At 34.4% G+C, this 12656-nt stretch overlaps 1 protein-coding gene across 1 annotated transcript in view; it reads right to left on the bottom strand.

Annotated features, from left to right (window-relative positions):
- LOC123537998 (uncharacterized) overlaps nucleotides 1-12656 on the bottom strand; it is a 162150-nt gene that overhangs the window by 40068 nt on the left and 109426 nt on the right. Inside the window, exon 27 of the mRNA XM_053529685.1 lies at nucleotides 5439-5624. Within this exon, the coding sequence (XP_053385660.1) occupies nucleotides 5439-5624 (186 nt within the window). The remainder of the gene's footprint in view (nucleotides 1-5438; nucleotides 5625-12656) is intronic.

Below are 12656 nucleotides of genomic sequence, written 5' to 3'. Positions count from 1 at the left end.
CGCTTGACACGTTGACTCAGTATGGTGAACATTTATGCCAGTGTATTTTAAAATCCCTTCATGGATGGCAGAGGTATGGAACGGACATGAAACAGACCCTGTTAACATTTGACATCTAAGTGTGACCTTGACCTTGGAGCTAGAGTCTGAGTCTTGCGCATGACATGTCGTCTCATTATGGTGAACATTTATGCCAAGTTATTTTAAAATCCCTACAAGAATGGCAATTTATGCACCAGACACGAAACAGACCCTGTTACCCTTTGACCTCTAAGTGTGACCTTGACCTCGGTGGTAAGGGTCTAATAAAATCTGGAAAGTAGATCCCTCGGAAGCACCGAGAACAAGGCAAACAGCGATAATTGCAGAGTCGGTTTGATTGAGACTGTTCATGAGCAGTAATGGAGCTAGGAGTCTGAGTTTTGCGAATAACACGTCTTTTTGATATGTTGAACATTTAAGCCAAGTTACTTTAAAATCAGTCACTTCATGGATGGTAGAGTTATGGGTCGAACACGAAGTGTAACGGACAGAAGGAAAGACGGATGGACGGAAGGACGCATCCCATTTCTATATCCCCCTTTTCCTCTACAAAAAAGGCTGGGGATAATCATGTATGACAGGATACAAGTTATATGACCCAGGAAAGTACCTACGCCTTAAGTATCTTGAACAATGTAATGGGTCCAATCGCTAAGGTGACTATGTCTTAGGCCAGAAGACGGAAATTAAAATAGCTCAGTCATGGTAGGATGTAAGAACTACTTATCATAGCGTCCTCCACCTGTTCCGTCAGACACAATCAGAGGAAAGCGTAGCGTCAAACTGTAAAAGGGCTGAACACCAAACATGCGGTGTGTCTCAAAACATTTGGGTCATATCCACTTTTAATTAAACGTTTAATGACTTTACTAAATACAATTGGAAAATTGCCATGACCCAAACTCTTACTAAATTTGTAAACCACATCTCCATAAAAAGCAGGTTTTGATATACCTTCTCGCAGAAGTGTCTTTAAATTGCTATTGTATTTCAAAACCAAATCTGAATTACGGTAGTAAAATTTAGCAAAGTATTTACGTAATTTATATTAACGGTAGCCCTGTTGAAGAAGTTTATTTGTAATATATACGCAACGTTCATTGAAATAATCAACATGACTACACGCTCTTGCAAACCGAATTAACTGAGAAACATATGTCCCATAAGATGTAGCCTGGGGTACATCCCCATCCAAATGGGGGAAATTTACAGTACTAAAATTAAAATCATCCCTCTTGTCAGAGAAATTTGGTATGTATAAAATTGTCGTAAATAGAGAGTTGTAAATCTAGAAATGAAGCAGTAGTATCCGAGTTGTTAGTTTTATTTAACTGCAGCTCACGGGGATAAATATTATCCACCAACTGAGCAAAAAACGGATTGTCCATATTAAGTATATCATCTAGATAGTGTGATGTACTATTAAATGCAGTAATAATGTCTGCCTGTGTATCTGGAGAAAGGCCCAACATAAAATCTCTTTTATAACAATATATAATCAAATCTGCGACAAGGGGTGACAATTTGCTCCCATGGGAATAACAATTACTTGTTCCCCAACCTGACGTAAATATTGTTCAATAAAAAGGAAAGGGCTTTACAAACTTCGTCACAGGTCCACATAGTATAATTCTTTACAATGCAACTAGTAAAAAATGCTTTATCGAAATTGTAAGCGAGAAAAGCTGCATTTTCCCTAGCAAAAGTCTTTTGAATTATGGCAGATAATTTTTCTTATTATTAAAGTTATGTGGTAAAGTCGTATACAAAGTAGAAAAAACCGTATGTACTGACTGAAGACACCTTGTAATTATTAATTCTAAATCTATCCAGGATTTCGCCAGAATTTTTAACCGACCAAACTGGTCATTTATACGAACTTTCAAATTGAAAACTTCAGTGATGTGATCAGTGATCAAATGTTGTTCAACAGAAGTTCTCAGTGTATCAGCTTTAGTACTATTTAGTTCGTTTCGTAAAACATTTGTATAATGTAGGCGTCAAATGATGATAATATTGTTAGCCGCCTTGTCTGCAGGAACTAAAACATATTTATAATGAAACTCTTGGATTTCTTTTTTCAGATGTCTTAAAATGAACTTGAGCTTAGGTGAAAGTATGTGCTCATTTGTTTTATATCGACAATATTAAAGATGTTACGTTTTCAAGACGATAATGCACTTTGATCAGCATTTTCACGTCATCACCATTTAACACAAACAGTTTCGATGGGTTCTGCAATCTGACCACGACATGCATCAAAGTCAATATTTGGAAGGAATTCTGCATTTAGGCCCTTTAAAAATAAATTACGAATACGTTTGTCTTCGGTAATATCAAAATTACCAGTGATGACATGGCCTGCATTATAAAGCTTTGTCTGGCTACCTCTCCTAAATGATTCATGTACCAATGAGTCATACACGATTTCAGTAATGAGCTAGATAATTTCAGGAATTACTCAATGTTTTAAACAAATAAACTTCAGCTAATGATAATCGGCCCAAACTCCTATAGGCTGGGGATATTATATTTGACTGGTCTTTTTGTTGAAGTTCCCGTCAAACAATATCATACGAGTCATTTAACATAGATGTTCAGCAGATGTTTGAAGCTTCAACTCAATATGATTGCCCCGACTCCTAGATGCTCAGCGCTTATGTGCTATAACATATAGTATTATACAACCATATAGGTATGACCCCAATGCCTTGGCTGTACTTGGCTGCTAACATTGAACCTCTTATATATTAGATGAAACTCTCTTACTGACTCAGAAAATTACTTATTATAACCAAACGTTTATGTCTAAGCTTTCCGATGATCAGCCTGTATTTGCTATCCCGGAAAGGTTTAAGTTTTATGCGCTGGCCCTATAGCTCGAAACCTTATATAATACTGCAACTCTTTAGTTTAGTTTAATTATATTTTATTGCAACTATTACAAGCATGAATGAAAATAATACATATGTATACACATATATAGTGCAACTCTTCTTTAGTCTTAAACATCTTCTTTTATATAATTCATTTGCCCTGACAGTGTATCTGCAATAGCTCATTTATCAAGGTACTGGGATAAATTATAAGTGTTTACATCAATCGCTGGATAAATAATGACTTCATTGTCATCCTTCTACGTATCCATATACCCTAGCAGGTGTGTCCTTGATTGGTGCTATTTATGGAACTTGTTTCTGATTGGTCCAAATTCGAACATATCTTACAACGAACGAGCATGCACGAGTACTTGCTCTAACAAATAATTGGCTCCCTTTTACTATTGAATATAACATAATGAATATCTCACTGTTATCAACCTAAGTCGTCCATTAGGTTACTACACGCTAAATAGCTGTTCTTCTTTATTTTATATTAAATTGACATATTTCCACACATCAGGATCAATTTAAAATGTCTGAAACTTACATTTTCTTGAAGAATATTGTCAGTGCAGAATTAAAGTCAAAGAAAGTTGGTGGTCATATTGGATGCAAGAAAAATAATTTCAGTCAAACACACACAATACAAAATCAGCTAAAAATGAGACCAAATTTTAGTGGTGGTGTATGGTCAAAGTTTCCATGACAAATTATGTAGTATTATTATCTCAGTGTTAAAAAGCTACCTACATATCAAGCATAGATATGTCGTGTCATTTTATAAAAATAATTGCAAAGAAAATAAGGAAAATAGCTCTACAGAGCAAACAAAAATACTGAGGACTATTTGAATCCGCCATTATGCGACTACCATTTTTGTCGCCCCATTTTCCTATTTAGTGAAAAGGAAAAAATACCTAAAAACATCTTTTGATGTAATTTCTCCCCCAAACCATGATTATCAGATGGAAAATGATCTCACTAAGAAATATATTAACTATACTCATAAGTTTTGTTAATGAATAAGAAAGTTATCGCTGCTTTACGACAATTTCTACTGCTGAAATATATATATTTCACTATCCGTATTGAATCTACTGACAGTAAGTATTCCATCTTAGTGCTTACTATTACTAATAACAACCAGCTTATTATATGTAAAAGCAATGATATGGGACAATTATTCATAAAATTGACGATAATTCTGGTTAAAATGTCTTTTATATGGCGGCCATATAAGATTTAGGAGGTCATTTTGTTTTTTCTACATTTCTAATTAGTTTACATTTTGCACAATATAGTTATCTAATGTTGTGCCAGATTTGGACACTGGCACCAGACCAGAAAGAAAATGCCTCTGTACATGTTTTACCCTACCCTAGGTATTCTATAAGAACCATGGTCATGAACGGGAAAATATACTTTCCCATTTCAATCGCATATTGCTCACTTAAAACGCGCAGATCGGTGAATGCGTACCTAGTATATTGAACAAGCGATAATTTATCTTCCATCGTGCACCAGTCACATTGTCTCAATATTCCATGTTGCAGAGATGCTCCACATATTTTATGCTTCCGTCAACGTTACAGAAAAAACTTGCGTGAACTCCCCTAATGAACATCCGGTCTAGAGGTCACAGCAGTGTGCACATGTTAGGCGAAATGTAAACAAACAAAAACAGAATGCAAAATATTCACAGTTATACAATAAAACTCGAAATGGTGAATGAAATTCATCTTGTATGTGATTTTGAATTTGAAATCATACATTGGTAAACATCTGTTCTGTTTATTTAATTCATTTTGCACATTTATCCTGCACATACGCATTTTAGCATACACGTGTAGTAAAATGACGATTGACATACATTTTCACATCAGCCAATCAGAATGGTTCTGTAATCTAGAACGGAACTTCACCAGGGAAGTTCAAGCAAGTTTTTTTGTATAACGTTGAAAAACTGTAAAATACGCGTTGTTTTTCTAAGACAAGAAGTGTTGAAGAAAAGTGACCGGTACAGAATGGAAGATAAATTATCGCGTGTTTAATATCCATAGTACACATTTACCGAACTGCGTGTTTTAGATGTGAAATGCGCGATTGAAATGAGTTAGTATATTTTCCCGTTCACGACCATGGTTCTTACAGAATACCTAGGGGTAGGGTATAACATGTACAGAGGCATTTTCTTTCTGGTCTGGTGCCAGTGGATTTGGACCTCTTCAGATGCATAATTCTGTTGCTACGAGTCGATTTCAGAAATCCGAAGTTTCATTTATATTTTTAACATTTTACCCCCAAAATAAACATTTTGCATCATGATACTTTTCTATACTTTTTATATGTTGTTACATACATCTTGTTCAATACAAATAATTTCTTTACGAGTTTTTCCCCCTTTATTTGGCATTTTGGCCATAAATGACCTTAACTATACGCTTTATTCAATAACTACCACTTGATGGAAATTCTGAAGTTTAGACTTACAAAGTTTTACATACGTATTATTACCAATTAAATATTTTCCATTTTGTCTGTATCCCGCGTTCCACCATTCTTTGCAGGAGTTATATTCTTCATTGCCACAAAAGTCTTCATCAGACCCATCTTTGCAATCCATATAGTTATCACATTTCAGTCGTTTCGGAATGCATCTTAGAATGTCACAGTGAAATGCTTCATGTGACTGACACATATCTGTAATTGAAGCAATATTAAGTCAATCATATTGTACATTTTATAATATAAAATGTTAGTTATAAATTGCTGCATACTGAGAGATATATCTTATTAATTGTTTCAGAGAACTACATAGCGGGAGAAGCGGTAACAATTCTAAAACACTTATTTGCATACGTTTCATTAAAATCTGCGGTCGTATTTAACAGGAATGATCTGAGCATGTTCCAGGTCACCCTTAAATAAATAGTGTAGGTCGTTTGGTCCAATTTGCATGTAGTCCGGCTTGTTCCAGTTTCAATTGTTCACGTGTCGACGAATTGTTTATCAGTCAGTAGCAAAATACACTAATACGAAAGAGCTTGCAGAGGTGGGAAAATTTCTTGTGAATTATGACCAGTTTTAGTAAAATATATCGAGTTAGCTCTTGTTATTTTCTTGCACTTTCTACAGGCGAATGTTTATGTCTACGCATAACGATATTTGGCAAGTCGAAAATTACAAATTTTAAGTTTTGAATACCTTTAAAGGTGATAGAAGTATATTGAATTTTCTGAAAATGTAAGGCTTTACACGTGTGTAACTGTACATACGAGTAAAATATTTGAAATTGCGCCTTGATAGAAAATGGGAATCTGTAGCATGAATGTCAGTATTGGCATTTAGAAGTTATTTTCATTTTTATATTCAATATTTATATATGGGTGGATTTATTTAATTTTCACTTAGCATACAGACTTAAATGTTACAGGATTTGTTAAAGGAAGGTTTATAGGCGAAAATACACGTCTAATATATAATATAATGCATTTCACTGAAAATAATAATATCCCAGGTCTTTTAATGATGATTGATTTTGAGAAGGCGTTTGATACATTATCGTTTGATTTTATTAATAACACGCTTGATTTCTTTAAGTTTGGTCCCATGTTTAAAAAATGGATTTCATTGTTTTATGCAGATACGCAAACTTCCGTGCAGTTAAATGGTTTTCTGTCTGATTTCTTTAGGATTGAACGTGGTTGTCGTCAAGGAGACTCAATAAGCCCCTACATCTTTATATTATGCGCAGAGATCTTAGCACATAAAATTCGACATAATAAGGACATAAAAGGTATTGTTATAGATGGCGTTGAATATGAAATAAGTCAGTTTGCTGACGATACCTCTATACTCCTTGATGACACAGATAAATCATTAAACTCTACTTTAAACATTTTGAATGAATTTGCAAAATATTCAGGGTTAAAGGTAAATTTTGAAAAGACACATGTTGTTTGGATAGGATCTCTCAAGTATACTACAAGATCAATTAAAACAAAATGGAAATTGAATTGGAACACACAGGCTTTTAAACTTCTTGGACTTACATTCCATATAGACTTAGAAAAAATGATTGAAATCAATTTCAAAGAGAAAATTGACAAAATAAAGAGCAGTATTCTATACTGGAAGAAATGACAACTTACTCCAATAGGTAAAATAACAGTAATAAAATCCCTTCTTTTACCGTTACTTACGCACCTTTTTACATCCTTACCAAATCCTTCAGCATAGATATTGCAGCAAATTCATACCTTATTCTATGAATTTCTTTGGCAAGGTCCGCCGAAAATAAAAAGTTCAGTTTTAGTTAAAAGCTATTCCGAAGGTGGTCTTAAAATGGTTGATATTGTAGCTTAAATGAAAAGTTTAAAACTAACTTGGTTACGTAGAATATCGACAGTACAATCAAATAAATGTTATAGTCTAACAAATTATATAGTAAATTTAGAAAAATTGTTTAATTTTGGAAAAGATTACGTTGACATATTAGTAAAACAAATTAAAAACCCTTTCTGGAAAGATGTTCTGTGCTCGTACTCTCATTTTATTGCTGTTCTTCCAACTAACACAATGACTAAAATTCTAGAAACGCCGCTCTTTTATAATCATTTGATACAAATCGATAAGAAACCTGTTTATATGAAATATCTTTATCAAAGAGGAATAAGGTTTGTGAAAGACATAATAAATACAGATGGCAGTATAATTGATAGAGTAGAATTGGAAAGAAAAATTGGTACAAATGTTAATTTTCTTGCATTTGCAGCAATTCGAAATATTTTAAACAAACGTATTAAAACGGTAAAATCAAACAAAAGCGGTATAAGTATTGAATGTGAATTTCCTATTATACCGCTGTATTTAAAACCGATCTTAAACTCTAAGAAAGGAACGAATCATATTTACAGCATACTTGTTAGAAACAGAGACATTCCTACTTGTCATGATAAATGGATGAATGTTTTTGAAATTCATAATTCAGAATGGGAAGTAATTCATGGCTGGGTTTTTGAAATTAGTAATGATCCTTACTTACAATGGCTGCAAACAAGAATTGTTCATCGAATTTTAGGAACAAATGTTTTGTTGTATAAAATGAAGATATCTAAAACAGAATTATGTTCTTTTTGCAAATCAGAAAAGGAAACTTTGCTTCATTTTGCTCTGGGAGTGTATCCATATACAATCTTTACTTGGAGATGTAACGGATATAATTAAACGCTTTGATGTAACATTTTACGTAGATAATAAATCTTTTATTTTAGGATATACGAAAAAACAACAAGAAACTTTTAACATTTTGAGTCTAGAAATAAAAAGATACATATTTTTGTGTAAAAGAAAAGAAATAATTCCATCACTGCAAGGGTTAAGAAATAGCTTAAAGTTTGCCTCTTCAATTAATAGCGAAACAGATAAAGCTGGAAAAAATAAAGCTCACTGGTCTCTTATACAAAAGCTAATTTGTGAATAGTTGTAAATAAATATAATTATATACATGTGTAAGTACCATTATAATGAACTGCGTATCTGTACGTGAATATGACTTTTTGTCTTTTTTTTATATACTAGTAGTATATTTTTTGTACTATGTATTGAGGCTTCAGACCATAAACATAATTGCAGAATTATCTCCCCTGAACATTGTCATTGCGGAATCTGTTTTTCCTACGTTTCTTTTTATATCTAACTCATTTGTATGTGTGTATTTGTAAGGTTAGCATGGGATGGTTTCCCGACCAATGTCTAAACATGTGACGGGGAGAATAAACGGGGTTACCCATTGGGGCCTCAAAAAACAAAACAAAAAACAAAAACAAAAAGACTTAAATGTTACAAGACAATTAAATATTATTTATTCCAAATATATGATTTTAGTTAAGTATCTCTTTTCATGATATCCTGTTAAGGTAGTTCTGCACGTTTGGATAGGACTTTTTTTTTTTACAATGTAGAATTTGATTTGACTCTGATTTTTCAAAACTTCAGAATCTACCTAGAAAATTCAGCAAATGAAACGGATATGGTCGTGTGCTTGATATTTTGTTAGACTGATTTGAAAAACAATGGACCTTACGCAATTTTTCATAATGGACGGCTATGGGAAAATAGCAACTTTCATAACATTTTCGCGAATAGAAAATTTTCCACAAAGTAGAGTTCCTTGATTATGTACCAGTACAAATCTGTTCTCTTAAAGTAACTGCCAACTTTCCTTAATCAGAGTTGGAGGACAGATGATGTCAGACATAATGCTTTTATCAAATCGTCACGGAGAATAGACGCCTCGCCCAGGAATCGAGAACTCTCGACCCCGTGAAACCCAGATCGTTGGTTCTACTCAGATGCCCACCCGTGTTGAAAAAGAGGGTGTGTGTGTGTGGGTGTGTGTGTGTGGGGGGGGGGGGGGGTTCAGGCATCGAATTCATGACCCCGCGATCCCTACATCTGCGCTTTTCCTACTAAGCGGGCGGACTCCTGTCACTTTATCTTCACGCATACAGAAAATGGAGACCGTCTAGAATAAAGTTAATGTTTATCAACTTAAAGGCTCAAAGGTCCATATTGCTTTAATTGTTTATCTCAAAAACCGATGAAACAGCTTTTCAAATAGATGTTACGCGTACTTAGTGGGAATTAAGACGGTGACCCATTTTTGTGTTAATCTTGCACGAATATATGTAATTGCATTTTTGAAGTAGTACATAACAGCTTCAAATAATGAAGTTTCATATAAAATAAATACATGTACAATATTTTCCTTATTGACAAGCTATCGAAAATGAAAAGTAAATCTTTATTTGAGCCGTGCCATGAGAAAACCAACATAGTGGGTTTGCGACCAGCATGGATCCAGTCCAGTCTGGTCAGGATCCATGCTGTTCGCTTTCAAAGTCTATTGCGATTAGAGAAACTGTTAGCGAACAGCATGGATCCTGACCAGACTGCGCAGGCTGGTCTGGATCCATGCTGGTCGCAAAACCACTATGTTGGTTTTTCCATGGCACGGCTCAAATCTTTATTTAAGAACATCAACAGACCACAAATAGTTTCATCAGAACCATCTATACATTGTCTTACAGCATCACAGCGTTGTTCAGCAGGAATGCATGCCCCATTGGCACATTTGTATTCGTACGAGGAACATACATCATGTTCTGAAATCAATTTATCATCAGATTTCTATGGTGGCATATTTCTGCCGAGTGATAGCTAGGCAGCTATTCCGATTTTTCGTAAACTTTCCAAGAAATGAGCGCAATTTTCTAAAAACATTTCAGAAATAAATCATAGATTTTAGTTATTTTTTTTTATTTATTTCCTGAAGATGTTTAATGCAAAACTTCGTGGTAATGCTTAGAGCTGCCACGACTTGCTCGATGACCAGCAGAGTTGTGCATTTTTCTGAAAACATACCTTTTATTTCTAGAATATTTAGGCTTTTCAGAAAAGTTCGAATATCAAGATTATTTCTGAAAGCTTCAAGAAAGCTTATCTAGCTAATAAATGGCACTGTGGGCACTAACACAGAAGGTATCGAGATAATGTAAATCATCGCAATAATATTTCCAGGAAACCATCCACTATTGAGATTTTTTTTCCCAGAAAACATCGCTATATGAAGATAATTTTTAAGTATCACAATAGCTACCTAGCTATCGTGTGGCAGAGTTATGTCATCATAGGTTTTATATTGCACTAAAACTAGATGTCAATAATAAAAACGTTAGATTTTTAAGTCGTTATTTAAACGACAAAAGCTACTATGACAAAACATTTAGATGGGAACAATATCATTTCAAAATAATATTGGTAATTTAGGTTAAGAGAATCTCGGAGTCTGTAATTGCTTGGGAATTTATCGATGGTTATTTGTTTATTTTATGACATGTTGCCATTCATATACGGTTTTAAAATCATGATGTTATTTTATAAACAGTTATTTCAAATGATTTGAAGTTGGAACAGTACAATAAATATTGGTGTCCTATGTATGTGAAACAGACTATATTTTACTTTTTATTCTTAAACATGTTAAACGGCAATGGTGGGCCAGAAGTTAATGCAGAAATTAGCACGAATTAAACTACGTCTGTGCAAAGGAGTAGCTTGAATGAAAATACAAGCTTTGGAGTTCTTATAACCGTGAAGGCATGTAATTTCCATTTAATAAGCTGTATATTATATACCTAAACACAATGGCGATAACTCATTTGTTTGAATCAATTAATATTATTAAACAACTCCGTTCGTGACAACTCAGGGCGAAATGACCATACAACTTACCTTATTGCAGTAAGGTACATAATGATTATGTTAATACCCACCCCACCCCCCTCCCCCCTAGCAAAAACAAATACATAACAGAATATGTGTAAGTGAGAACTGTGGGCAAAATCTACACATGCCTGCTATGTTGAACGTTTAAGACTTATAGCTCTAAGCGCGTTTGCTATCCGTCTTTCAATGCTTGTGTTCGAAAAGTGAGCCGCGCCATGAGAAAACCAACACAGTGGCTTTGCGACGACCAGCATGGATCCAGACCAGCATGCGTATCTGCGCAATCTGGTCAGGATCCATGCTGTTCGCTTTTATAATCTATTGCAATTAGAGAGAAACCGTTAGCGAACAGCATGGATCCTGACCAGACAGCGCGGATGCGTAGGCTGGTCTGGATCCATGCTAGTCACAAACCCATTATGTTGGTTTTCTCATGGCACGGCTCTAGTATTTTAGGTTGAAAACAACGGAAAAAGGAACGAAGCTTACGAGTACATTTAAATACTATGAAGGAATGTTTAACATTGCTTTGTGCGGCATATTGATAAACGAAACGGCAAGTGAGAACAAGCTATTTTTGCCTGTTGACAATCTGAGTGTCAAGTTGCAATATTTTATCAATAGAGACCCTTTCTAAATGGAAGTTAATAGATATTTCTGTGGTACATACATATTATATTAGTCATTAAAAGATATATTTTATTCTGAAAGAGGCTTTATGAACAGACTCAATCAAACCGAGTCTGCAATTTTCACTATTTGCCTTGTTCTCGGTGCTTCCAAGGGATATACTTTCCAGATTTTATTTATCTTTACAAAGGTACGTTTCCTCCCTCAGGAGCCCAGTGTCAATGCGTAGACCTAAGCAGGGACATGTGGAATATACCTCGTTTTACTTGGTGGTGGATAAATGCAGCAGTACAACTGTGTATAAAACATTTAAGAAAACTTGATAGTTCAGCCGATATGTATAAATGCGTTTTAATTAAGAAATAACAAATATGTCCCTATATTTTATCAATTAACAAAATATGGACAGGAGTTCGGATGCGTAATAATTAAACCACGAGTGCGTAGCACGAGTGATTTAATATTCGCATCCGAACGACTGCCCATATTTTATTAACTGATAAAATCATTGGAACATATTTATTATTTCGATTCTAACCACGCAAATTCTTTGCATTTTACAGCACTACATTTTAGCTCGATACGTAATTCGGCTTGCCATATGCTATTATAATAACCTCCCAACAATAACAAAGCCTTGCATAACGGATTTTGCCGATATTCAGTAATTTTTAAGTAAAGCATTAAGTAGTTACTGCTGTGAAAAAGTTGCTTTCAATAACATCCTAGGTCGGAAAAGATCAGAAGTAAATGCTTTATTCAAAGTTTATCTAGATCTATGCAGTTTCTAAAAGTAGTACACGTCACCTATGA

The sequence above is a fragment of the Mercenaria mercenaria genome, chromosome 18 (assembly GCF_021730395.1).
Source record: "Mercenaria mercenaria strain notata chromosome 18, MADL_Memer_1, whole genome shotgun sequence".
Classification (NCBI taxonomy): Eukaryota; Metazoa; Mollusca; class Bivalvia; order Venerida; family Veneridae; genus Mercenaria; species Mercenaria mercenaria.
This window is presented reverse-complemented; position numbering and strand designations above follow the sequence as displayed.